The sequence below is a fragment of the Saccopteryx leptura genome, chromosome 2 (assembly GCF_036850995.1).
Source record: "Saccopteryx leptura isolate mSacLep1 chromosome 2, mSacLep1_pri_phased_curated, whole genome shotgun sequence".
Taxonomy (NCBI): domain Eukaryota; kingdom Metazoa; phylum Chordata; class Mammalia; order Chiroptera; family Emballonuridae; genus Saccopteryx; species Saccopteryx leptura.
The window spans coordinates 13,292,216-13,317,596 of record NC_089504.1 but is presented as its reverse complement, the minus strand read 5'-3'; the positions used below and the strand labels follow the sequence as shown (position 1 = coordinate 13,317,596).

The following is a 25,381-nucleotide window of genomic DNA, read 5'->3' as shown; positions in this document are numbered from 1 at the left end:
AGCTGGACAGGGGTCGGAAATAAATGTAAATAATACTTCCATAAAACAGAGTCACTGTAAGGCCAGTGGCCGAGGCCAGGCAGGTTCACATTGGATTCGGGCAGACGGCAGAGAAACTGCGGAGCCAAAAAAGCGTTGGGCTATTCCGTTTAGTCAAGTCTCACAACTGTGGACAAGCACACTTAAACAGTCAAATGGCCCCTCACAGCGGCAGGCAGGCAACCCGCCATCCACAGTCCCCCATCTCTCTCGAGCACACGCACCCATAGCCTCATATAGGCCATGCACCCGTGGCGCTGCCACGCACCCACGCACCAATCAGGCAAAGTGCTTGCAGCTGGTAACCCCGTGAGCAAGCTTAACACAGTTGTCCCACACTCACCATGGTGAGGTGGGAGCCACCTGAGTTTGTGAGTCTTTGTAAGAGAAACATTTATTTGTGCTTTCTATGATTTGAAAATGAGGGTGTCATGATGACAAATCATAGTAGTTATACCTGAGAAATAGCGAGCCCTTAGGCAGGGAGCTAAACAGTTCATGTCTGTCACTCAAAACAACTCCCTGGTCCGGCTCAGTAGCGTTCCCGTTAAACAGACAAGAAACCTGAGGTCAGGATGTTAAGTGCTTTTCTCAGGATCCTGCTGCCCAGGAGGGCCAGAGCCTGGACCCCAATCAAGATGGTCGCAATCACACAACACTCCCTCACACTCCAGTAAAGCTTCAAAAGTTGATGCCGGAAACACACGTGCAGGGGTGTTCCTTTTCACCGTGGGAAATTTCTCTCTTGACAGCTTCATTCCCATGACAGACAGACTTTCTGAATCAATGTAGCGTGTAGTCCCTTGCTTAAACTGCTAGAGACAGGACGTCTCTCAAGCCTCGTGTTGACCAGGAGCTCTGTTTCTATGGAGCTGCGGCAGTGCAGAGGAAAACAGTCAGCAAACAGAGACAGAAGATGTGGGTTCAAATCCCGGCTCCACTCTACTCACAATGTGTTTTTGGCAAAATCACTTCACTGCTCTGTGGTTGCTTTTCCTCGTGCCGAAGACAAAATAAAAACCTGCTGGCAAGAGGAAAGCGAGGAATACGTTTGCGAAAGCCGTCCGCCAGCCACAGACACAATACGTGTCAGCGGGATGAGTGGGACGTGTCCGGTACGGGAGAAGCCAGCAGGAGGGGAAGGAGAGGCTGAGACAGGCTAAACGCACAGGCGGGGAAGGACTTGGGTTATGAGAACACAGGGTCTGGGGCTGGGAGCGTGAGGGGACAGGAGTTACTGGGGTCAGAACGGTTTCCCTCTTTGGTCCCATGCTGTCCAGCACCATTTCTTCGGGGTCTCCCTGGCTTCGCCTCCTCACGCCCTTCCGAGTCCTGCAGCTCTTCTCAGCTTTCCTGCCAGCACTCTGGCGAAAGCCATCCCTCCCCACATCGGCTATCGCAGCCTCGGCCCAGGGACGTATTCGGTGTTCCCACATGTCCTCTGGACATCTGCTCCCGCGTCCCTTCCCTGGCCTGCAGCCACAGTGGTCTTTCAACAATAAAAAATTGATCACCCAACTCTTGAGATGAAAGTCTATGTTCGTTCCCCAGGACCTCTGCAACCAAGTACCACACTCCCAGTGGCTTAAAACAATAGAAGTGTATTTCTCCCAGTGCTGGAAGCTAGAAGTCCAAAGTCCAGGTGTCGGCAGGGTTGGCTCCTTGGGGAGAGGCTGAGGGAGACTGTTCCAGGCCTCTCTCCCGGCGTCTGGTGGTGGCGGGCAGTCCTTGCTGCTCCTGGCTTGTCACCTCACCCTCTGCCTCAGTCTCCACACGGCTCTTTCCTCTGTCTTCCCTCGGTGTCTGCCTCTGTGTCTTCACGTGGCATTCTCCTCTCCACGTCGGTGTCCAGATTTCCCCCTTCTTCTAGGGATACCAGTGGTTGGATGAGACCCCACTTAAATCCAGTGTGACCTCATCTTAACTTCATTACAGCTACACAGACCCCATCGCCGAAGCAGGTCACATGCTGAGGCCCTGGGGGAGTATGAAGTGTAGCTGGACACTCAGCCCAGGACAGAGTCCCTCTTCATTTCGCATTTGGAGTCCCTCTCCTCTCAGCCTCGCCTCGGGCTTCTTCTCCCCGGGAGTTTCATCCGGGAGTTTCATCCGGCTCCTCACATGCGTCGGGCTCCTTCCTGCCTCGGCTCACCATGGTCCTGGTCCTGCGCGCTTTTCTTCTCCGTTGTGCTTCGGGTCTCAGCCCAGCCGGGGCTTTCCTGGATCCAGTCACCCCGTACTGTGCTGTCATAGAACTCTTCCCTTCCTTTATATCGCCGCTTGTAGTGATGCTTTCGTTTATGTGATTAATATATCAATATATTTGTTTTCTTGACATATTGCACTGCGGTCTTGTTTCCTTTACCTCAATGTCACGTCCCCAGAGCTTTAGTGGAGTGTCTGGCCCAGCGTGCGTGGTCAAACAAATATTTGTGGAGAAAACCAACTCACACCGGCATAAAGCTGGGGGCACCTCGAGATAAAATGCAGAGCTGGGTGGCGGCAAGCTGAAGGTGGTGACTCGGCGGCGTGTCCCTAAGTTCCTGTAGTATAGAGCTCATGCCCGTGATTCCCGAGGAGTGGATGGCTAGACTTTGCTCTGGCCACGTGTTATCGGAGCTACAAACAGGGACCAACACTGCCCTTGATTCCTCACGTCCTCTCACTTCTCAGCCCGTGAGGACAGCCTGGCAGCTTGGCCTCTACCAACTCTCCCCACCCGCCAGCCTCTCTCCGTCTCTGCCACCACTGTCCTCACGGGGACCTTGGTCACCTGCTCCTTCGAAATGGCCTCCTTGCAGCCATTCTTGTCCCCTTTCCATTTATTCTCTACACTGTAGGCAGAACAATTGTTTTTAAAATGCAAATTAGAGGAAGTCCCTGCATTTGTCTGCTAGGTAACAGAGTACTACAAATGGAAGGGCGTAACAAAAATTTATTGTCTCACAGTTCTGAAGGTTAGACGTCCACAGTCAAGGTGTCGAGACGGTGGGCTCCTTGTGGGCACGGTGAGGGAGGGGTCAGCGCCACGCCTCCTCTCTCCTCGGCTTGTAGACACCTTGGTGGTCTCTCTTGCCACCCCGTCCTCTTCACATCCTCTTCCAGACTCTGTGCATGTTTCTGAGTCCAAATTTCCCCTTTTTATGAAGACACCAGTCATCCTGAACTAGAACCCACCCTAAGGACCTCGTTTCAACTTGATTACACCTGTGAAGCCCCTGTCTCCAAACGAGGTCACATTCTGAAGTACCGGGGGATAGGACTCCAATACATCTTTTTGGGGAACACAACTCAGCCCATAAAGTCATGTTCCTGCTGTGTAAGCCTCCATATTACCCACAGACCAAAGGCGAGCTCCTCCCTGTGGCCTGCCAAGCTCCCTGTGGCGGCTCCGGCTGGGCCACGTGGCCTTGTCTCCGCCCTCTTCCTTCCCTCTTGCATTTCATGTTCCAGTTGTAAGACATTTCTTGCTTCTTCTCCCCTTAGGGCCTTACTATCCCATCTGCCTGGAATGCCCACTCTCCCTTCCGCCAGCCCCGGTGATCTATCCCCACCGTGCAGGCTCAGAACCGATATCGCACCCTTTCGGAAGCCGGGCCGCCACGTCTGGATCGGTTGCCCCTCTCGCACGCGCGCAGTGTGGGACTGAGGCGTAGCACCGGGCCCACTGTCTTCCCCAGTAGACTCCGCACTGCCCAAGTATGAGGACTATGTCTGGTTCGTTGTTACACCACCCGCCCTGGCGCGGTGCCTGGAACAGAACCGTCCCTTGATAAATATTTGTAGAATGAAAGCATTCCTGGATGGTCACTTAGCATTCTGTCAACAGATGTAAGGAAGAAACGCAGTGGACCTCAAGTTGCCGGCTTAAAGAGCAAGGCTTTGTTTAATTAATTCATCGCGGGGTGGGGGTGGGGCCGAGGCCGGCCAGGAATGGCGGGAGCCCTTATTCCGGGAAGGTGCCTCTTGGTTTCTCATCGCTTTAACTTTTAAGTGACTCATAGAACCCTTGAGCTGGAGAAACTCTCACACACCATGTAGTTTAACCTTTCTATTTTAAAGAAGGGGAAAATCGAAGATTGGTCGGAGGCAGGACCTTCATTATCAATCACGACAGTTTCCTGACCTGTGGTGGCGCAGTGGGTAAAAGCGTTGACCTGGAACGCTGAGGTTACTGGTTTGAAACCCCAGACTTGCCTGGTCAAGGCACCTATAGGAGTTGATGCTTCCTGCTCCTCCCTCTGTTCTTTCTATCTCTTTCCTCTCTCTGTCTCTTTCTCTCTCTGTCTCCTCTCTCTAAAAAAAAAAAGAATAAATAAAATGTAAAACATCAATCATGACAGTTTCTTGTTAGAACCGAGATGCAAACCCAGGCCTCTTGGCTTGTCCCTGAAGAGAGAAAACTCTTTGGCTGTTGTGGAGATGTCACTGCATGGAGACTGAGAGCATGGCCCCCTTTCCAGGTAGGGGTCCCATCCTTCTCAGGTAAGCGGTCTAGGGCAAGTTATGTCATCTGTCTGTGACACAGTTTTTCTAGCCGTCAGCGAGGACAATGGGAGTCCCCATCTCACAGGGTTACTGGGAGGGCTCCGTGAGCTAAAACGAGTAGAAGCACAATGCCTGGCAGGTGGTCAGCACTCCCTCCCCCAGAGTCAGCTGTTTATACTGCGCGGCAGAGAAAAATATTTGGGTGAAGTAAGTAGCCGGTCATGGTTAAACGCTGGAAGTCTGCCTGGACTGCACTTAGGTTAACCAAACATATGAGAACCGGGGGCTTAGTCATAGTGACCATGCACTCTTTTTTGTACACACCGATAGCCCTTGTAAATTTTGATAATAACTCATGGGTAACCCTTTCCTGATTCACTGCTATCTTATCAGAACACTCAAAATGACTTTTGACAAGGTTTGATTCATAGGCACTTTGGAACTCACTGTTCTCCGACGGTGGGCTCGGAGGAGGCACACCCGGCAGGTGTGGACTGTGAACACGGAGGATTCAGTCCTGGTGGCCTCCGACAGCCAGACGCTCTCTCCCCAGACGCTCTCTCCCCACGGCAGTCTCTAGATGCAGAAGCCTTCTCTGCTCGGTGTCTACAGTTTTATTCAGAATCCACACTTCAGCTAAAGGCTCCTGCCTCCTCTCATCCACCCTTACCGCTGCCAGAGGGATCCAAAGGAAACCAGGAGGGCAGCATGTATGGTCAACAGGGGTAACAGGTCCCCGACACTGTTTCAAATTCCCTTCTCATTCCCCACCTCTGGCCCCAGCCCCGTCCGGACTCCTCATTTCCCTAGACAGAGTTACTCGGAGTCACTGAGCTGAGCACTTACATGTCCTGAGAACTCTCAATACCGTAATGGCTTAATGTCTGTTCTCCAGGCCTCCTGAGGGTTCCCTGTGCTCTGAGGGAAAAGGGTATTCATTCTCTCGGGAACTCTGCTTTGTGCTGTTGCTAGTTTAGAAAGCAGAGCACAGCCCAAGGCAGTGGAGAATGTGAGGTCCTTCCTACTTGGTGTTCAGAATACTTCCAGAGCATCCTCTAGTCATGGTCCCATGTAGCAGGTGTGACTCAGCTTTCCCATTAGTAGGTGACTAAGGGTTGAGGAACACTGACGGGTATTTTGGAAGAGGGGAATGTCAATAGAGGTGAATTGTTGCTACTCTTTGATGTGGATGATAAATGTGAGGCGAGTGCACAGACTCGGGAGGGAGTTCTGAGAACTCAGCTGGCAGCTCCTTCAACTCTGAACTCCCTACTGACCACAGTGAGGAGGGTGAGAAGGTCACTTGCACGGCTCTCAGTAACCAAGAAGTGAGAGTGCACCCCTTATTTAGGAGACACACTACCAACTCCAGCTCCGTGATCTGAGAGAAATAACCTCCTGTGGGTTTTCACGAAGAGATCACTATGCAATACAAAGAAAAGCCCACTCAGCAAGGTCCTTAGAAGAAACAGAGCAAGTTTTCCTACAGGTGCCTAGGGGGCATCCTGCAAGATCCAGCTTAGTCCAAGTGATCCTAAGGGGATCCATAAATATGCAGGTATGCAGCTCTGATGGTCTGGCTCACCTCAGTGTTGTCTTTACTTAGGTCAAAAATTGCGCCAGACCTGGGGTTCCTGGGGTTTTTATATCTTGATCATGTAGCCCTCTCAAAGACGGATTTCTAGCTCCTGTATTTCTGTGCAGCTGCCTCTTGTTAATTACTGGTTACCCAATAGGCAATGTGGGCAAACAGGCACACACACTGGTTCACTAAATAGCAGGATCCTAATTTATCTCAGATCAGGTATGTGCCTAGATGTTCTCTGAATTACTGTTAAAAGATGTGGAACCAACAGTCAAATTCTCAGGTTTCCCGGAGAATGAAGAAATAATTATAGTTCACCTATTAATTTCATTCTGTCCAGTTTACCTTTGACAATTGTCAATATTTCTTTGCCATATATTCCTTAGGAATTTAAAAAATAATTTTTTTTGATGATTGCCAGATGGAAGGGGGGGTGGGGAGATGGGTGAAAAAGGTGACGGCTCAAGAGGTACAAAGCGGTCATTACAAAACAGTCACGGGATGTAAAGTTCAGCTTAGGGAACATAGTCGATAATATTGTAATAACCATGCATGGTGCCAGGCGGGGACTAAATTTATCAGGGTGATCACTTTATAAGTTCTGTAAATGTCTAATCATTGGGTTGCACACCTAAAACTAACATAATATTGTATGTCAACTGTAAGTGAAAAAAAATTATTTTAAAAAAAGAAAAAATGAGGGCCCTGGCCGGTTGGCTCAGCGGTAGAGCATCGGCCTAGCGTGCGGAGGACCCGGGTTCGATTCCCGGCCAGGGCACACAGGAGAAGCGCCCATTTGCTTCTCCACCCCTCCACCGCGCCTTCCTCTCTGTCTCTCTCTTCCCCTCTCGCAGCCGAGGCTCCATTGGAGCAAAGATGGCCCGGGCGCTGGGGATGGCTCTGTGGCCTCTGCCTCAGGTGCTAGAGTGGCTCTGGTTGCAACATGGCGATGCCCAGGATGGACAGAGCATTGCCCCCTGGTGGGCAGAGCTTCGCCCCTGGTGGGCGTGCCGGGTGGATCCCGGTCGGGCGCATGCGGGAGTCTGTCTGACTGTCTCTCCCTGTTTCCAGCTTCAGAAAAATGCAAAAAAAAAAAAAAAAAGAAAAAAGAAAAAATGCAAAAGATTCTTCATACAGTGATATCTACAATATTTGATGTACAAAAATAGACATTTAAAAACTGCAACATTAAAACTTCTATCATCCAATTAGGAATTAGAATACCTCTTCAATGATCACATTGAACCATGACTCTATCCCCTCATGAGATTTCTGATACATCTTTTTTCAGTTGGACCATTTCTGTCTTTTTTTCCCCCTCACTATTGCTTGCTTTTTTTTTTTTTTTTTAAAGGTTTAGCAAAGGTGCTCAGTTACATATATTACTTTTCTAAAGCTAAATTCATTTTTTCTTCTGGTCAATAAGTATCCATGGATATTACATCAATTGTAAGTTTTAATTTGATTTCCCCAAATATCCTTTAATTTAGGCAACCATTTTATAACTCTGTTCCATTTTCATTTATTTTTATACTTCAGTGTATAACTTCTTTATGATGCCATGTAGTTGTGGCAGATAGATTAAATAATGTTTAATGTGTCCACATTAGTTATTGTAACCTTGACAATCTCCTAACCTTTCCCGGAAAAGTATCGTTTTCTCATATATCATACATTTCCCACCACTGGTGTAATTACTAAAGGTCATTGCTCAGTAAACTCAAGATTCCACCTGGCCTGGGGGTATCCAATACTCCATCCACCAAAAAACAAGCTTTTTGTTAACTCAGCGTTCAGGTACCTCTGTGAGACACTGCCCGTTTGTTTCCCAGGGGGATGATCTAAGGTTGATCCTTGACCTGCTCAAACTCTACCAACTGAATCACAGAGAGCCAACATTCCTTTCTACTTTCTGACACTGTGGCTTTAAGGGGATATCAGTAGATATCATGCTGACCAGCAACATCCTGATATAGTTTAGGCTGGCTGTAATGTTCCCACAAATGAGTCTCCTCTCAGCTGAGCCTGCCTGGCCACTGCTGTTTAAATATATCAGATACTATTGCTGTCAACATGGTAGTTGTTTCTTCCTGGGTGAGGGTATGCTCTTCTGTAGTCAATGCCAAGCAGTTTAGTAAATGCAGGGTCCATTCGAATACGGCTTCACTGTATTTCTGGGTCAGATGACAAGTTGAACCTGTTTCCTGGAAGAGGGCTCCCTCTAGTGACTGTTTAAGACTATATTGGTAATTCTCCAGGAAAGGATTCAACAGACTTAGTCAAGCTCCCAACTCAAGTCCCTTTTATTCCTCTAGGCCAGTGTTAGGTGATCACGAGCATTGTTGCCATGAATACTTATGGCAGAACCTAATTCAAGAACACTACGTGCACCAGAAATGCATGTATTCCTCAGAGATGGCAGATGAGCGTTTTCTTTTAAGTGCAGTTCATTTCAAGTACCCCAAAGGCTTCCCTTAATCACTCTTTTGGGGGGAAGTTCCAGAGTGACAACCATGTCATGCCAATATTGCCCTCTTGGACACTGCTGTGATTCCTCGAATGTCTGCTGGTATAGTTTTCCATCCACACTCATATCTGCTGTAGTCAAAAGAGCAAATTTAAATTCCAACGTACTGGGCAGATGACAGCGATGTGTCTCCCTCTTACCCTGGGACTTGCTTTAACCAGGGTTTTGTCCTGGTTTACAGAAACATAATGTAGCAGCTGTTAGCTGACAGTCATGGTATAGCCAGTGAGGTCCAAAGGGAGGCATCGTCTCAGGGATACAGAGAGTCAGCATGATAACTATAACGACAAACTGAATGAAAATGATAACCCTGATCTGCTGTTGTGTAGGCAGGTCATCAAGGAGCTCCGGTTGATGTGTTCTCAGGAAATTGCTGTAAGATGGCTTTCCCTCTTAGGGAAGAATGAATCCTGGGGCATCTTCCTGTATTGGCCGGTACTTTAGCACCACGTATGAGAGAAACAGCTCAGAATATTATTCTCTTGCACTGAGGTAGTTTCTTAAGAAAGACAGTTCCTTTCCTGGCTATTATTTCCAATTATGTGATCTCTTCAACTACCCTGGTTCTCCCACATTTTCTAATTACTATTGATAGATGTTTAACCCAGACTGGGCTTCTCTGGTTAGACATTTCTGGTATAGCTATACTGCCCTCTGCAGGCATGTAGCGGGATTAGACTCTCCGAGTAGCTGCTTTTGTCCATTTCTTGGAAGGAGGAGAAAGGCAAAGTATGATGGGAATGCAGTATCTCTACCAGGAGTCTTCATTTAGCCCCACTAGGTAAAGCCACTATCCAGCCCTCTTTCCCTTTAGAAATATGCATGGTCAAGTGCAGAGGAATTTAAATTGAATTCTGAGCAGAATGTCTCCTGTCTAGACATGCAGATGTTATCCTGGACTCGAGTCAATGGGATTCACAAGACAGAGAGAGGATTTGTGAGGTGGAGCTACTTTTTGTGAGGTGATAGGTGTAGCATCATGACTGCTTCATGCCCACTTCTGCACCTCCCCAAGTTCCCAGGTATATTCCCCTTATACTGTCCCTTCCACTCAGACGGAGCCACACTGACCTGGTCCTAATCCAGGCTGGGCATCAGTGCAGAACAGTCCGCAGAGCCTCTGCACATCATCTCGAGGAGATCCTGCTTCTTTTCTAATTGAAGAATAATTTACATATAGTAAAATGATTTAAATCTCAAGTGCATAGCGTTTTACTGATGATCTATCTTTTTTCCTGTTAATGACCGTTTGGGTTGTTTTTAGTTTGGATTATTATGAAGAAAGCTGCTGTGAATGTTTTATATACTTTTTAAAGAAAAGAAATAGGATAGTTGCATGTTTCATTCTATTGGGAACTAACTGCCAAACTGTGATCCAATGTGACTCTATAGTTTTACATTTCTTCCAGCAATACGTGAGACTTAGCTGTTTCAAGTTCTGTCAGAATTTTGTATCGTCATTTAAATTGCAGCCTTGCCTGACCTGTGGTGGCGCAGTGGATAAAGCATCGACCTGGAAATGCTGAGGTCACCGGTTTGAAACCCTGGGCTTGCCTGGTCAAGGCACATATGGGAGTTGATGCTTCCAGCTCCTCCCCCCCTTCTCTCTCTCTGTCTCTCCTCTCTCTCTCTCTTTCTCTCTCTCTCTCTCTCCCTCTCCTCTCTAAAATGAATAAATAAAAAAAAAATTGTAGCCCTGCTCTTGGGGGTCTGGTGCTACCTCATTGTGACTTTCCTTCACATTTCTCTGATGAGTAATGATGTTGAGTACTTTTTCACACGTGACATTGGCCATTTGAATATCTGCTTTGTAAAATCTCTGTTCAAGTTTTTTGTCCACTTAAAAAAATCGAGTTGTATGCTTTTGCTTATTGATTTGCGGGAGCTCTTTATATGTATTCTGAATATGTCCTTTAGCAGATATACGTACTCTGAATATTTTTCTCTCTTCACTTTCTTAAGGAGTCTTTTCATGAGCAGAAGTTTTAAGTTTTTATGAAATCCAATTGAATAATTTTTCTTTTGTGGTTAGTCCTTTTTTTTTTTCTAATGCTCTATCTCTAAGGAAGGGTGGCTTTTAATTACTGAACTTCTCCTCTTTTTATTGTCCTATGAATGACCTTCTTCCCCTCTGAAGCCCCAACGTGGTGTATTTCATCCTCAGCTCAGAATGTTGCGTCTGCTTCATTTTCCCTTTCGGTCACTAAACCTCTCCTGTGTGTCAGCTCTCTGACTCTCTCATGTATGTGATGTTCTCGTAATATGCATGTCATTGAATTCGGCCGTTTTCTCTTGTTAATCTGTCTCATGCTGATTTAATTACTAGAGCAGCAGAAAGAACCTAGAAGAGAAAAGTGACTTCCTCCCCCACACTAGTGATAGCTAATTATTTTTTTAAAATAATTTTTTTATATGTGGTTAGTCCTTTTTGTTTTCTGACTGAGAAATTACACACACACACACATATATGTAACTTTTTCTGTTTTCTTCAAGAATTTTTACATTTTTACCTTTCACACTTAGGTGTATGAGCCACTTTGAATTAATTTTTGCATGTAGTGTGGAGGTAAGGTCAAGGTTTGTTTTCTATGTACACATCCAGTTGCTCCGGAATCGACCTTCCTTTCCCCATTAAACTGCATTGACACTTTTGCCAAAAAAAAAAAAAAAATCAAGTGATTATATAAATAAGGATTTATTTCTGGGTTCTTTGTTCTATGACATTGCTCTGTTTATGTATTTTTACACTAATGCCACACTGTCTTAATTACTTTAGCTTTGTAGTTAAGCCTTGAAATTTGGTAAGGTGCGTCCTCCAAATCTGGGATTTTATTTCAAGATCATCTAGGCTGTTGTAAGTCATTTTCATTTAAGTTTTAGAATTGGCTTGTCATGTTCCAAGGACGATGATCAGGGTCCTGTGCGCAAGCGTGGAGTAGAGGGGGCAGAATTCGAGTCGGCTCTCCCGGAGCCTAGGCGGTGGCAGCGTGGCCAGGCTTGGCATAGGGCACCTAAGACTGCAGTGTCAGGTGAGAACACAAAGGAACGCAGCATGACCTCTTGTTTCTCACTGAAAACACCTGGTGCCGCCGGGCAACGCAGAGACGTCTTTAAAGTTCTAAAAGTTTTATTGACTAGAACGCCGTATCCCATCAAATTATCATTCAAGTGAAAGAACCAAAAAATGATATCTCTCAGCTAAGCAAGCACCTAGACAGTCTCTGTTCAGCACCACCTTACAAAAAAACGTCTTCCCCCATTGCATTGGTCTCTAATTCATTAGAAGTCTTCAATTCCATGAGCTATGAATGTTATTGAAACAAATTCAGATGTTACAAATGTGTAGAAGGAGTGGAAATTCTCTCCCTCTCTGTCTCCTAACCCCACACGCGTTCTTTCTCCAATATCTATACACACATAGATATTCATATATATATTTTAAAAACATAATAGATTTGTACTTTTATACTTTGTTCCACATCTTGGTTTTTCTACTTAATACCTTTTCAAGGAAGTAATAGAGAGTCTTTGAACTTGCTTCGTATTATTATATTCTGTGTAATTAATCAAAATTAATTTTTTGATTTCTCATTGATAGATTTTAGATTGCTGTCAATTTTTACCTGTCATAAACTGGGATGATGATGATGATGATGATGATGTGTGTGTGTGTGTGTGTGTGTGTGTGTGTGTATGTATTCAATATACAGTAATGATAATATTTCTGTAGTTAGATTTCTAAGGGTGGGAGTTTCTAGAATCAAGTATTAAATCACATATTTTTAAACATGCAGCTTTAGGGATAGATGGAGTAAAGACAGTTCCAAACTCCCCACTGTGAAATGGACAATTTTCATGTTAGCACTCTTGGTTCTTGCTCTTCCTGGCTATTGGTATTTTTTAATTGAGTGGCAAAAACAGAATAATAGGAAATTTAAAAGAAATAAAGCCATAGCAATGCAATAAAGTAAGGACTGACAGAGGAAGGGCAGCGTGAGAGGTTCCCTGGATAGAAAGACAAAAGTTTTTAGAAAGATACAATAAGGAATTATAAAAATCCTCAAAGTGACAAAATGAGTTAAAATGTAATCTTCCTCCTCCTCCTTGTCTTCCCGCTCTCCATCTGTTTCCTCTTTAAGTATTTGCAAAGGCATTCAACTGCTATAAACTAAGTAATTGTTTTCAGCAACGTACTGAAATGTGTTTTGGAGGCCATCATAATAAAAGGATAGAAATTCCTTCAGGGAATGTTTTTGAGAAAAGAATTAAAACAGTGTTTGGAAAGAAGAGAAAGTGATGAGTCTTCGTGGAGGGATCGTGAGGGAGGAAGGATATTGTGATTTAAGCAGAGGCAGGAACGACTGGTGGGGCTGCCGTCAGGGAGGTAGTGCCCACAGTACCCTTCTCTCACCCGGGTCAAAGATGCTCGCCTCCAACAAACAGTGTGACTGTCCACCAAGACCCAGTGGGTTGTCAAGAGGGTGCTGCCTGGGCTGTCCTCTTGCCCAGCAGCCTCCGCAGGCCCTGTTTCAGGTCTCTGTTCCTCAGGCTGTAGATGAAGGGGTTCAGCATGGAGGTCAGTACCGTGTAGACAATGGTTGCCATGTAGTCCCGGGCGGTGTAGGTGGAGAGGGGCTGTAAATAGACATAGAAGATGCTCCCGTAGAAGAGTGTCACCACGGTGAGGTGAGAACCACACGTGGAGAAAGCCTTGCGTTTCCCAGCAGCTGAGGGGATTTTGAGAACTGTGACGAGGATTCGTACATAAGAGAACATAATGAATAGAAAGGGGGTCACCAAAACAATAGGTCCTTCGGTCATTAACACAAGTTCATTGACAAATGTGGAGGAGCAGGACAACTTCATCAGAGGGCTCAGGTCACAAAGAAAGTGATGGATAACGTTGGAGTCACAGAAGGTCAAGTGGTTCAGCAGAAGTGTGTGTAGGAGAGAGTGGAGGTGAGTAAGTAAGCAGGAAAAGGCCACCAGCAGGACACAGCGGTGATGGCTCACGATGGTGACATAGTGGAAGGGGTCACAGATGGCCACGTAGCGGTCAAAGGCCATGACTGCTAGGAGGAAGCTGTCAGTGTTGCCCAAAGCATAAATAAAATACATCTGGGTCAGGCAGCCTGCATAGGAAATGGTCTTCCCTGACAGGAAGTTAACTAACATCCTGGGGACGATGGTTGTTGTGAAGCCAATGTCAGTGAAAGATAGGAAACTCAAGAAGAAATACATGGGGGTCTGGAGTTGGGGGTCCGAGTGGATGGCCAAAATGATGAGTAGGTTCCCTATTATAGTGACGAAGTATATCATGAGGAATAAAGTAAAGAGTGGCTTCTGGTACTCAGGCCGGGAAGACAGTCCCAGGAGGATGAACTCAGAGACACTGCTGGTTTGGTTGATTCTTTCCATTGACTTGGGTCTAGTTATACACAAAAGGCTTTTTTATTTAACATGCTCGAATTTCATAACCAAAGTCATGAGAACCCAGCACAGTTTTTGCTTCCTCTGTTTAATCACAATTAGCTGCTGGGCACAGAAAGCTTGTCAACCTCAGAGTCCTTGATGTTGTCCTCCTTTTCCAAATTCATGGGCATCACAAGGTACTTATACTGAAAGCTGGAGGGACAGAGTAAGAGTATACCTTTAAAAACCATCAGAGATGGACCTCTCTGATTCAAGTTCATTACTTCCTATTCTTTGAAAAGGAGTGTTTTCCTGATGGGAACATAGCAATTAAAATAAATCCTTGCCTTTGTGTAGCTTATGTTCTAATTGGGGAGATAGATCATCAACAAACAAAATATACACTACAATACAAAGTAGGGATAAAATCTGTGAAGAAAATAAAGCAGTACATAAAGGAATGGAGATGGATGGGGAGTGTGGGTGGAAATGTTTTAGATAGAAATGTCACAGGACACTCAGTCCCTATTAAAACAAATTCAGCTGCGTCATTCTACAGTTCACCTTTGCCAAAATAAACTACAGGGCAAATCTAAGAGCGATGTTGAGCCCAATTCAACAAACTGTGGGTTTTTTTTCCTCCTCAGGGGACAGAGTGAGAGGTTCCTTCTCCTGAGCTCATGGCATTCTATCACTATCAGTTTGCAGTTTGCAAGTCTGCTCTTTTTTGTGACTTGATTTTCCTTTAATCCCTGTCCTAAATCACAATTGTACAGGGTGGGCATCAATTACTGAGTATTCAATTTATGTTTTTAAAACTCATCTTTCATATATGTATTTAAAATATCTGAGAAACCTATTAATTTAAAAAAAATATATATTTTTTTCTAATCATATCCAGCTACCTGGATGGACATCAAATGGCCTCCATTTCTTGCTACCACAAAATCCTCTGCAATAAGATATCTGGTGTCAGCAAAGCATTTTGAATCAGTTTCTCAGCTCTGGTCAGTTGGCTATTGAATGGTGGAGCGTTGGCCCAGCATGTGGATGTCCTGGGTTCGATTCCCAGTCAGGGCACACAGAAGTGCCCATCTGCTTCTCCACCTGTCCCCCCACCTCTTTCTTTCCCTCCTACAGCCATGGCTTGATTGGAGCAAGTTGGCCTCAGGCTCTGAGGATGGCTCCATGGCCTCTGCCTCTGGTACTAAAAAGAGCTCAGTTCCTGAGCGACAGAACAATGAACACCCTGATGGGCAGAGCATCACCTCCTAGTGGGCTTGCTGGGTGGATCCCTGTTGAGGCACATGCAAGGGTCTGTCTCTTTGCCTCCCTTCCTCTCAAAAAAAAAAAAAAAAAAAAAATTAGAGTCAGCATATTCATCCACGCTTTGTGAATGGACAGGCTACATCAGATTTTCTATTTTGAGATATTTGTTATTTATATGTTCTTTGTTACCATGCGTATCTCTACAGAGGATATACTTTTATCACCAAAGTGTTTAAAACAATTTCTTTATTCACACTTTACACAGGCTTATTACACTGAAATTTTTAAGCATTTAAAAACATCTTATACTATATAATAATTTATATATTAACACATTAATTTATTTAACACTGACATACTAATATAGTGACTCATATAACAGTTAAATGCTGTAATTTCATTATAACAGTGAAATGATTGAATGTACAGCATGGTGCTGTCGTTAATAAAACTGGATCGCATATCTGAAAGTTGCTGGGAGAGGAAAACAAACCAACAAGCACCAAGGCTTCCATTTCAGCTGTAAGTTACTGAGAACCCTTCGACCTCAGTTCCCTCCCGTGTGTCCCTGGACACAGCCCTCCACAGTCCCGGGGCGGGGGTAGAGAGATGATGCGTTTAAAGCACTGAGAGAGAGACAAGGGCGCTGGAAACAGCCAGGAGAAGCTGTTGATCGTCATCAGTCCCCCTGTCACCTTCCTTCTCTGCTAATCCTGGACGTTCTCAAAATCAATCAGATCACCTGCTTGAAATATCCTATCTCTCGCTGCCAAGTCCTCAGACTAATGTCATGATTTTGCAAGATTTTATAGAAGGAATATTTGTTTATGCATTGAATGATATAGGGAACCAGTAATTAAAATTAAGAATAATAACCAATATTTATTGAACATTTATTACATGTAAGCAAGCTGATAGAAGCATGTCTCTGAATGCCATGGTGAGGGGATCCCGAGATGTGTGCTGTTCCCCGGAGACCGAGGCTTATGGCGGAGTAGTTTTGCTCAGGGCCTGAAAGGGAGTGAGTAGCAGTCAGGTTCTGAGCCCCAAGCTGACTCACTCGGAAGCTCATGCTCTGAATCCTGATGCTCCACCTCTTTATGTTTTTGTGTTTCTGTTGTTTTCCTCACCGTGATCATTTCGTCATGAACTACACTTCTATTCCCCTTAACAGATAAGCTTCTGAGTCTCATGTTCGGACTCTATCCTTGCAACTGTAAGAGGGATGACCCACGTTTCTGTGTTGTGCCGATGGTGGGATGTGAAATTTTGAATATCCATGGTTAACTGGCCAAAGTGAGGTGGAAAAAACTGGCCACGCATGGCTGGGCTGTGTCTCATGAGTGGCACTGTGGTAAGGCATGGGACTGTGCCCCGGACTGGAGACAAAAACGGGGGCTTCATTTGTGCCCCATCACGTGTCCATAAGCTGATGCCTGACGTTTTATGAATACCAAGTGAGAGTCCATGTGTGCAAAGCAGTTTGTCAAACATGGGTCAACTCAAAAACGGGTCCTTCGTGAAAGGGCTGTCTGGGGAATGCAGAATACAACAAATTAGTGGAGATTTGGGTTAATTAATGAAGTTGGGTGGTCCCGATTATAGACATGAGGATCACCCATGTTGATGATTAGAAAAAAAGGAAGAAGGTTTTTATCTGAGAATCAGGAAGAACAGTTCTAAAGGCACAAGGTGAGTGGATGAGACTGAGCATGCAATAGTTTTTTTCCCTATTCACGGGGATTGGCTTCCACCAAAAGATACGGTGTAGGTTTCCTAGAGGTCAAACTGTTGGATTTAAAACCGAAAGCCAGATGGAAGTTTTCATTGCACCCTATGACTTCTTATTCCAAGAAATACCTGAAACTCTCAGGGAGGAGAGAATAAGTACCAACCTGAGTAGCCAGCTTCCCGAAGCTCACCTTCACAGCCAGATGCTTCTCTCATTCCCACTTTTTCCAGGAGCTGATCTGCACCACATCTGCTAGTCAGCTCCAAGCCGGCTGCTCAGTCGGAGCTCAGCTCCCTGGCGTTTCTCCCATGATGTCCTGAGCTGATGAAGAAGGAGAGGGACGGGAAAGGAGGGAGGAACTGCCCCATGACTCAAAGGAGAACACAGCCCCTTCTCCGGCCTCAAACCCCTGTTTCTTTCTTAACGTCTGGCCCCCAACACACACCTGCTGCTTTCCTCAGCCCCACAGCTCAGAGGGCAGAGATGCCCTGGTTAAAGTGACAAGGACCCCTGGTTGTGGGAGCCCAGCCAGCTTCTCCTGAGTTTGAGCTCCACTCTGATGGCCTCTGGGGCTCTTGTTAGGGGAGGGAGTTGTGCTGCGATGACCTCTCAGGGGAGTTTGTCCTGTGATCTCTTGAGGCAGAAAGGCAGAGAGGGAATCACAGTTAGTAGAACCCTCCTCAAAGGGGTAAAGGGACCTCTGAGGCCTCCTGTTTAGATGTTGGGACTAATCTCAGAGCTTCTTATTCTCTTAACATCTCAAGGGCATGCTTCAGTTTCCCCAACTATGGGTTGATTATCAAGGGAGGATGGATGTTTATGTGGATGAATAAATATTTTTATGTCTGCAGATTCTAATGAGGACCGAAGTGTATTCTAGAATCAGGCAGGTCAGAAGTCCATACAGGAAGGTTGCAGTGTCGAGGGGATTCAGTGAGGGTAGATCAATGGTGTGTATGTGTGTCCCAGGGTCTGGGGAGGCACGTGGACTAGACATTTTTTCATTTTTTTTTCTCATTAGGATTAGGCTAGTTTAGGTATGTTTGAAGCACAGGGCAGGCAAAGGCAATGGCCATATTTAGCAAAGGGGCTTTGGAAAAACAATGTGTCTTCAGAGTTTAGGCTCAGAGCAGTGTTTTGAGGGTGAGAGGTGAGGAAAGGAGATAGTTATTATATAGAATGCTGGCCTTGCCACCCTCTTGCATTCACCAAGCTACTTAACCTCTACGAACCTCAGTTTCTTCATCTGAAAAATGAGAATAACAACGATTCCTGGCACTGAAACCAGAAAGAAGATTCCCTTTGAATTTTGTACAGAGAATATTGTGTATTCTGGTGGACATCACGCACAACAATCTTGTAGGAAATGCAACACTCTTCTACTGAGTGCCCTGAGTGTAAACCACCACCGTCTCACACAGTATATGCACGTCCATTTCCTTAGCCTTAAATTCAACTTTTAAATGTTAGTCTACACGTGAGGAGTAAGTACTACAGAGCCAGAAAGCCCTGGATCTGAGTCCTGCTTCCTTCACTTCCTATTCATGTGGCCTCGCTGCTTTCCCATTCATTCATTCATTCATTCAACAAATGCTTCTTTATTTCCAAATTTACTGAGATAGAATTGGCAAATAACATTGCGTAGTTTAAGGTGTGCAGTGCAATGATTTGATGGCAAAATGGTTACCACAATAGTGTTTGTTCACTCATCTATCCCCTTACATGTTACAACATCTACAGCATGTTACAAAATCTACGCTCTTAGCAACTTTCAGACATACAATACAGTGCTATAGTTAACTGTAGTCACGATGCTGTAAATTACAATAAGAACTTATTCATTTTGTACCTGTAAGTTTGTGCTCTTTGACCACCTGCAGCCAGCTCTCCCATCCCCCTTGTCCCCCTTATTTCTAGAAGCTACCAATCAACTCTGTTTCTATGAATTCTGGGTTTTTGTTTTAGATTCCACATATAAATGGGATTATGTAGCATTTGTCTTCTCTGTCTGACTGATTTCACTTGTCATGATGCCCTTAATCCATCTATGTTGTTGCAAATAACAGAATTTCCTACTTTTTAAATGACTGAAATAAATAGACGATCGATAGATCTATGTATATGCTCGTTCACCTTCTGATGAACACTTAGGTTGTTTCCATGTCTTGGCTCTGTAAATAAAGGTGCAGTGAACATACAAGGCACAAATAGCTCTTCAGGATAGTGATTTTACATCCTTTGGATAAATACCGAGAAGAAGGATTGCTGGGTCATATGGTAGTTCTATTTTTAAATTTTTGAGGAACTCCCATACTGTTTTTTAAAACAGAGGTACTAATTTACATTCCCACCAAGAGCGCACAGGGTTCCATTTTTCCACATCCTCAACAGCACTTGTTGTTTTTTGTCCTTTTGATGCTAGCCATTCTAATAGGCATGCGGTGATATCTCGTGGTGGTTTTTTTTTTTATAGTATTGCCTTTTTTAAAATTAAATTTTATTATTAAATTTAATGGGGTGACATTGGGAAATAGGATCATATAGGTGTACGTCTCCATAGTATAAGATATGTACATTGCATCGTGTGCTCATCACTCAAAGTCAAACCACCTTCCATCACTGTGTGTTTGGTCCCCTTTACTCCCCTGTTATCCCCCATTCTCTTCCTCTGGTAACCACCAAACTACTTTCTCATAGAAGCTCAGTTTTATATCACATCTGTGAGTGAAATCATATATTGATAGTTCTTAGCTTTTTCTGGCTGACTTATTTCACTTAGCGTAATATTCTCAAGATCCATCTATGTTGTGGCAAATGGCAGCGTTTCATCTTTTCTTATGGCTGAAGTGGTTTCAATTGCAATTTCTTGATGATTAGTGATGTTGAGCATCTGTTCATGTGCCTATTAGCCATTTGAATATCTTCTTTTGAAAAAATGTATGTTCAGGTCCTCTGCCTGTTTTTTAATTGGGTTTTTTGGAAGTGAGGGTTGGTGTCAAGATATGTTTGGATATGAACCCATCATCAAATATGTGGTTTGCAGATACTTTCTTCCATTCGGTAGGTTGGCTTTACATTGTGCTGATCAATAGCTTGCTATGCAGCAGAAACTTTTTAGTTTTATGCAGTCCCACTTGCTGTTTGTTGTTTTGCTTTTGTTGCTCATATTTTGGGTGTAATATCCATAAAATCACTGCCAAGACCAATGTCAAGAAGTTTTTTTTCTGTATTTTCTTATAGAAGTTTTATGGTTTTGGGTTTTATGGAAGCCTTTAATTCGCTTCAAGTTAAATTTCATGAGTGGTATAAGAGAGTGTCCAGTTTCATTCTTTTGCCTGTGAACATCTCGTTTTCCCAGCACCATTTATTGGAGAGACTATCTTTTCTCCACTGAGTAGTCTTGGTTCCCTCATCAGATATTAGTCAACTGAGTATGCATGGGTTAATTTCTGGGCTCTCTCTGTGCCTATTTTTATGCCAGTAATGTACTGTTTTGATTGCTATAGCTTTGTAGCACAGTTTGAAATCAGAAAGCATGATACCTCCAGCATTTTTTTTTTTCTTAGGATTGCTTGGGCTGCTGTGGGCCTTTGTAGTTCCATGTAAGTTTTAGGATTGTTTTTTCTGTTTCTGTAAAAAAATATCATTGAGGTTTTCATGAGAACAGTATTGACTCTGTAGGTCACTTTGGGTGCTATGGACATTTTAACAATGTTACGTCTTCTAATCCATGAGCACAGAGTGTATTTCCATTTATGTGTCTTCTTTGATTTCTTCCTCCATGTCTTATAGTTTGCATTATACAAGCTGTTCACTGCTTTGTTAATTTATTCCTAAGTAGTTAATTGTTTTGGTGCTATTGTAAATGGGATTGCTTTTTAAATTCACTTTTCAGATAGATTTTTGTTAATGAAAAAAATATACCTTTGAGAGATAGAAGGGGCAGATTACACTGAAACAATAGAAATAAGTAGCTCTTTTGTGTAAACAAGTGATCTCCCAGAAATTATGGTCTTTAAAGAGGTCAGAATGAAGCCACATTCAGAAGCCCAGGGGAAAATGCCAGTGGGTTTTGTTGAAGATGGTACAAGGTAGGGGTTAGGGGACGGACCCTGAGGCTGGATGCCACGAATTAGAATCCTCAATATAACATTTACCTCTGAAGTATCTATGTTTTTCCTTAAAGAGTGAAAATACTTTTTTACCTATATATTTTTTCATTTCACCAATAGTTCTATAATTTCCAGTGCCCTTGCACTCGTAAATGTTAAATGGCCCTGTTGGTCAAATAAGTTTGTAAATATGATATATGTGTTTGCTTGCTGATAGTTGGCATTGGGTGTGGGGGACAGGCTGTAAGCAGGCAGTGTCATTATAGCCTAAAGCTTAGTTTTAAGACTAAGCTTTTCCCCACACCCTTGACTGATTGCATGATGTGGGGTGGTGCACTCTCATGAGGAATCCCATTATGCCTCAGATAAGTGACTTTGTATCAGAAACTTCCTTGTTTGTATATTGAATTAAAGGTTTTGATTTCTGCACTATAAAGTGGGGCAGACCAGGAGCTTGCTCTCTCGGTTCCTAAGATTAGCATTAGAGAGGAGAGCAGAGAAAGGCCACGTGGAGGAGAGGAGAAGAAGGCGGAGTGCTGAAGGAGAAGCCAGTTTGTGCAGAGAGAAGGAGATGGGGACATACAAGGCACAAATAGCTCTTCAGGATAGTGATTGAGGCTGGTGAGGTAGAAACCTTTGATTCTAGGAAACTTGGATAAGTCAGTGGCTTTGGGAGCCCTGAATGGAAAGGGAAGTGTTTTCCCACTGGGTGTATTTCTTGCCCGCCGGGTGCAAGCTAGGATTAAGGCTAATGGCCCACCAGTTCTTGGCTCCATTGTCTCATTACCATCTGTTCCAATCAGACCTGCACCTGCATGGGACAGGTGGCTGTAATGGTGGCCACGGCTACTGGCCTTACAGGCCCAATCTGGAGTAATTTGATCTTCAAAAAGAGTAACAACTGTAATGGACTATGACTCAGAGGTTAAATGAGAATCTATGAATCCATAATGACACAAATAAATTGATTAAAAATAGCAGAGAGCCTAAACTGCAGTGGCGCAGTGGATGAAGTGTCGACTTGGAACACTGAGGTTGCGAGTTTCAAACCCTGGGCTTGCCCAGTCAAGGCACATGTAAAAGTTGATGCTTCCTGCTCCTTCTCCCTTCTCTCTCATTCTCTCTCATTCTCTTTCTCCCTCCTCTCTCTCTAAAAATGAATAAATAAAATATTAAAGAGTTAAAAAAATATCAGAGAAAGGAAACTTCCCTCTTACAGAAAACTAGTACTTGTAGAATGATTGATGAAATGGGAAAAATCACCGTTGGCCACTATAATTCTAATAATTGTTTCAGGCAAGAATCACCTGATTAAGTATGTTGGTACATATAGTGATTGAAATTTTAAGGAGAAATAGGATATTTTTATAGCCTCTTGATATCTACCTAAGTTCTAGTTATTAATTTCAAAGATAAAAATAGTAAACTTTAGCCCTGGCCTGATAGCTTGGTTGGTTAAAGCATCATCCCAATAAGCAAAGGTGGACGGTTTGATCCCCAGTCAGGGCACATACAGGAAACAGATCAAAGTTTCTGTCTCTTCTCTCTCCCTTCTTCTCTCTCTAAAATCTATCTATCTATCTATCTATCTATCTATCTATCTATCTATCTATCTATCTATCTATCTATTTTAAATTGTAACTTTATAGTAGAGAAAGCTAGCAGATACCACCTTAATTGACCAAGGTTAAAATCTCCAGTAATTAGAAAAATTGCTATCAGCCACCTTATGGTAATATACGCTGCGGCACACCTGTCATAGAACTATACCCTGAGTCTCAGACATAGGCGTACCTACGTAATAATAGAGCAAACACGGGACAGTAGAGATCAAGGTGGTGGCGCTGTAGGTAAAAGCTATACTCACCTCTTCCTAGGACCAAACTGGAAACACAACTAAATGAAAGATCAATCATTCCTAATATCCAACTGAAGACAAGCTGAAGAGGAGTCTTAGAACTAAGAGTTCACAGAAGAAGCCACATTGAGATTGGCAGGAAGGGCAGAGACATGAGAATGGCTGGCAGTTGCTATGGGTGGCAGCTGAGGTTTCTGAGCGTTGTCTCAGCAGCAGAAGGGTTCCCCCTAAGAAGTGTGGGGTCTAAACCCCAAGCTGGGTATCCCCAGCCCAGAACACCAGAGCCTGGAAGAGGCATCCACATAACATTCAGTTGTGAAAAGCAGCATGGTTTCTGTCCACCAAGGAGAGATGGCTAGAGACACAGGCACCTTCTTAAGAAGGCAATGCACAAAATTTCATTTGTAGCCACTCCTCCTGGGCTCCAGAGTTGGGAGGCAAGAGTGGGCTACAGTCCCCTGAGGAGAGTCTGAGGTTTGTGCTCTGGGGAGAGACACGGTGAGGGAACAGTCGCCAGGCCCCCAGTGCTGAGTCACTCGCCAATACCACAGACTCCATCTTTCTTGGGTGGAGCAGTCTCCTCCATGTGACATTAGCCTGGGGGAAAGTGATAGCCCACCCTCTGGACTCCCTCTTTTCCCACCCTGCAGAGCTTAGGCCCTGCTGAGGAGTCAGCTGCCCTGGCCAGGGTGTAGAGGTCCGGAGAGACTCAGGGGTGTCAGTGACTCAGCTGTCTGGCTGTGAGGCAGAGGCTACTCCCTCACTTTCTCTTGAACCTGACCGTGCTTTGCCCTCACAAGAGATCTGATAAAACTGCTCACCCAACTTCCCACAGACCCAACCTGCCTGACTCCAAGTGGCTCTGTCTTGCTGAGGTCAGGGCAAAACCCGGGTCAGACTGAGTTGTGTGGCTCTGGGTCAGGGCCCACACCTACCACCTTCCATAAAGCCTGATCGGTACCTTCTCTCCCCTCAGAGGAAACCCACTAGCTACATGCTCCCAACTCTGCCAGACCCCTTCAGTCACTGAGACGCATAGGCAGCTGGCAGGTGGAGGCAGCCAGAGTGGATCTAGGGGTGCCCAGGGACATTTGCTGACTTCTTCCAGGGCCTGGCGCTGATAAAAGCCAGCCTCAGTGTGCACTTTGGTTTTCCCCATGTGAATCTAAGCCCAGCAGAAGCAGCCACAGATTGTGGATCGAACTGATTGCCAAGGGCCAGGCACAGGCAGTATCTGACATGGGCCTGCACCAGAGTCCCTCCCAAAAGGCCCAGAGTCAACACTCCCAGTGGACAGATTCGGAAAATGTCACAGCAGGATCCAGGATGCAATAACTTTCACAAGCAGCTCAATATCAAAAATTTACAAGGAACTCATAAACCTCAACACCAAAAAACCAAACAAACAAAAAAACCAAACTATCCCATTAAGAAATGGGAAAATGACCTGAATAAATACTTCTCCAAAGAAGACACACGGATGGCCAATAGACATGTGAAAAAATGCTCAGCGTCACTAATCATCAAATTAAAGTTACAATGAGATATCACCTCACACCTGCCAGAATAGTTATCATCAATAAATCAACAAGCAGCAAGTGTTGGTGAGGGCGTGGAGAAAAGGGAACCCTCGTGCACTGTTGATGGGAATGAAGATTGGTGCAGCCCTGTGGAAAAGAGTATAGAGTTATCTCAAAAATTTAAAAATGGAACTGCCTTATGACCCAGCAATTCCATTTCTGGGACTAGATCCAAAGAAAGCCCAAACACCAATTCAAAAGAATACATGCACCCTTATGTTCATTGTAGCATTATTTACAATAGCCAAGATTTGGAAGCAACCCAAATATCCATTAGTAGATGAGTGGATAAAAAAGCTGTGATACATTTACACAGCGGAATACTACTTAGCTGTAAAAATGAAGGAATTCTTTTGTGACAGCATAGATGGACCTGGAGATTTTTATGTTAAGTGCAGTGACCCAGGCAGAGAAAGACAAATGCCATATGACCTCACTTATATATGGAATCTCATGAAGACCATCAACTGAGGAACAAAATAGAAATGGGGTATGGACACAGGAAACAGACAAACAGCTGTCAGAGGGGAGGGGAAGAGAGGACTGGATCAAAGAAGGTGACTGGCTTAGCCAAAAACATATACAAACCACATAGATACAGACAACAGGGCGGCCATAGCCCAAGGGAAGGGGGCTGGAGGTAGGGGGCGGAGGACAGAGTGTGGACAAAGGGACTTTGCTTGGGGCGGGCATGATGTGTGTAGATGGGGTAATGTTGAGTTGTACACTTGAAACAGGTATGGTTTGGTGCCGGGGTCCAGCCCCGGGGGGGATCCAGG

At 44.6% G+C, this 25,381-nt stretch overlaps 1 protein-coding gene across 1 annotated transcript; it reads right to left on the bottom strand.

Annotated features, from left to right (window-relative positions):
* Positions 1–13,046: 13,046 nt before the first annotated feature.
* On the bottom strand, positions 13,047–14,087 carry LOC136392924 (olfactory receptor 1L8-like). Its single transcript, XM_066365605.1, has one exon. It carries the CDS (start codon positions 14,055–14,057, stop codon positions 13,113–13,115), a length of 945 nt encoding a protein of 314 aa, XP_066221702.1. The 5' UTR covers positions 14,058–14,087; the 3' UTR covers positions 13,047–13,112.
* Positions 14,088–25,381: the final 11,294 nt, after the last annotated feature.

Coding starts and splice junctions, on each gene's coding strand:
- LOC136392924 (XM_066365605.1), bottom strand. CDS start 14,057: ATGGAAAGAATCAACCAAACCAGCAGTGTCTCTGAGTTCATCCTCCTG.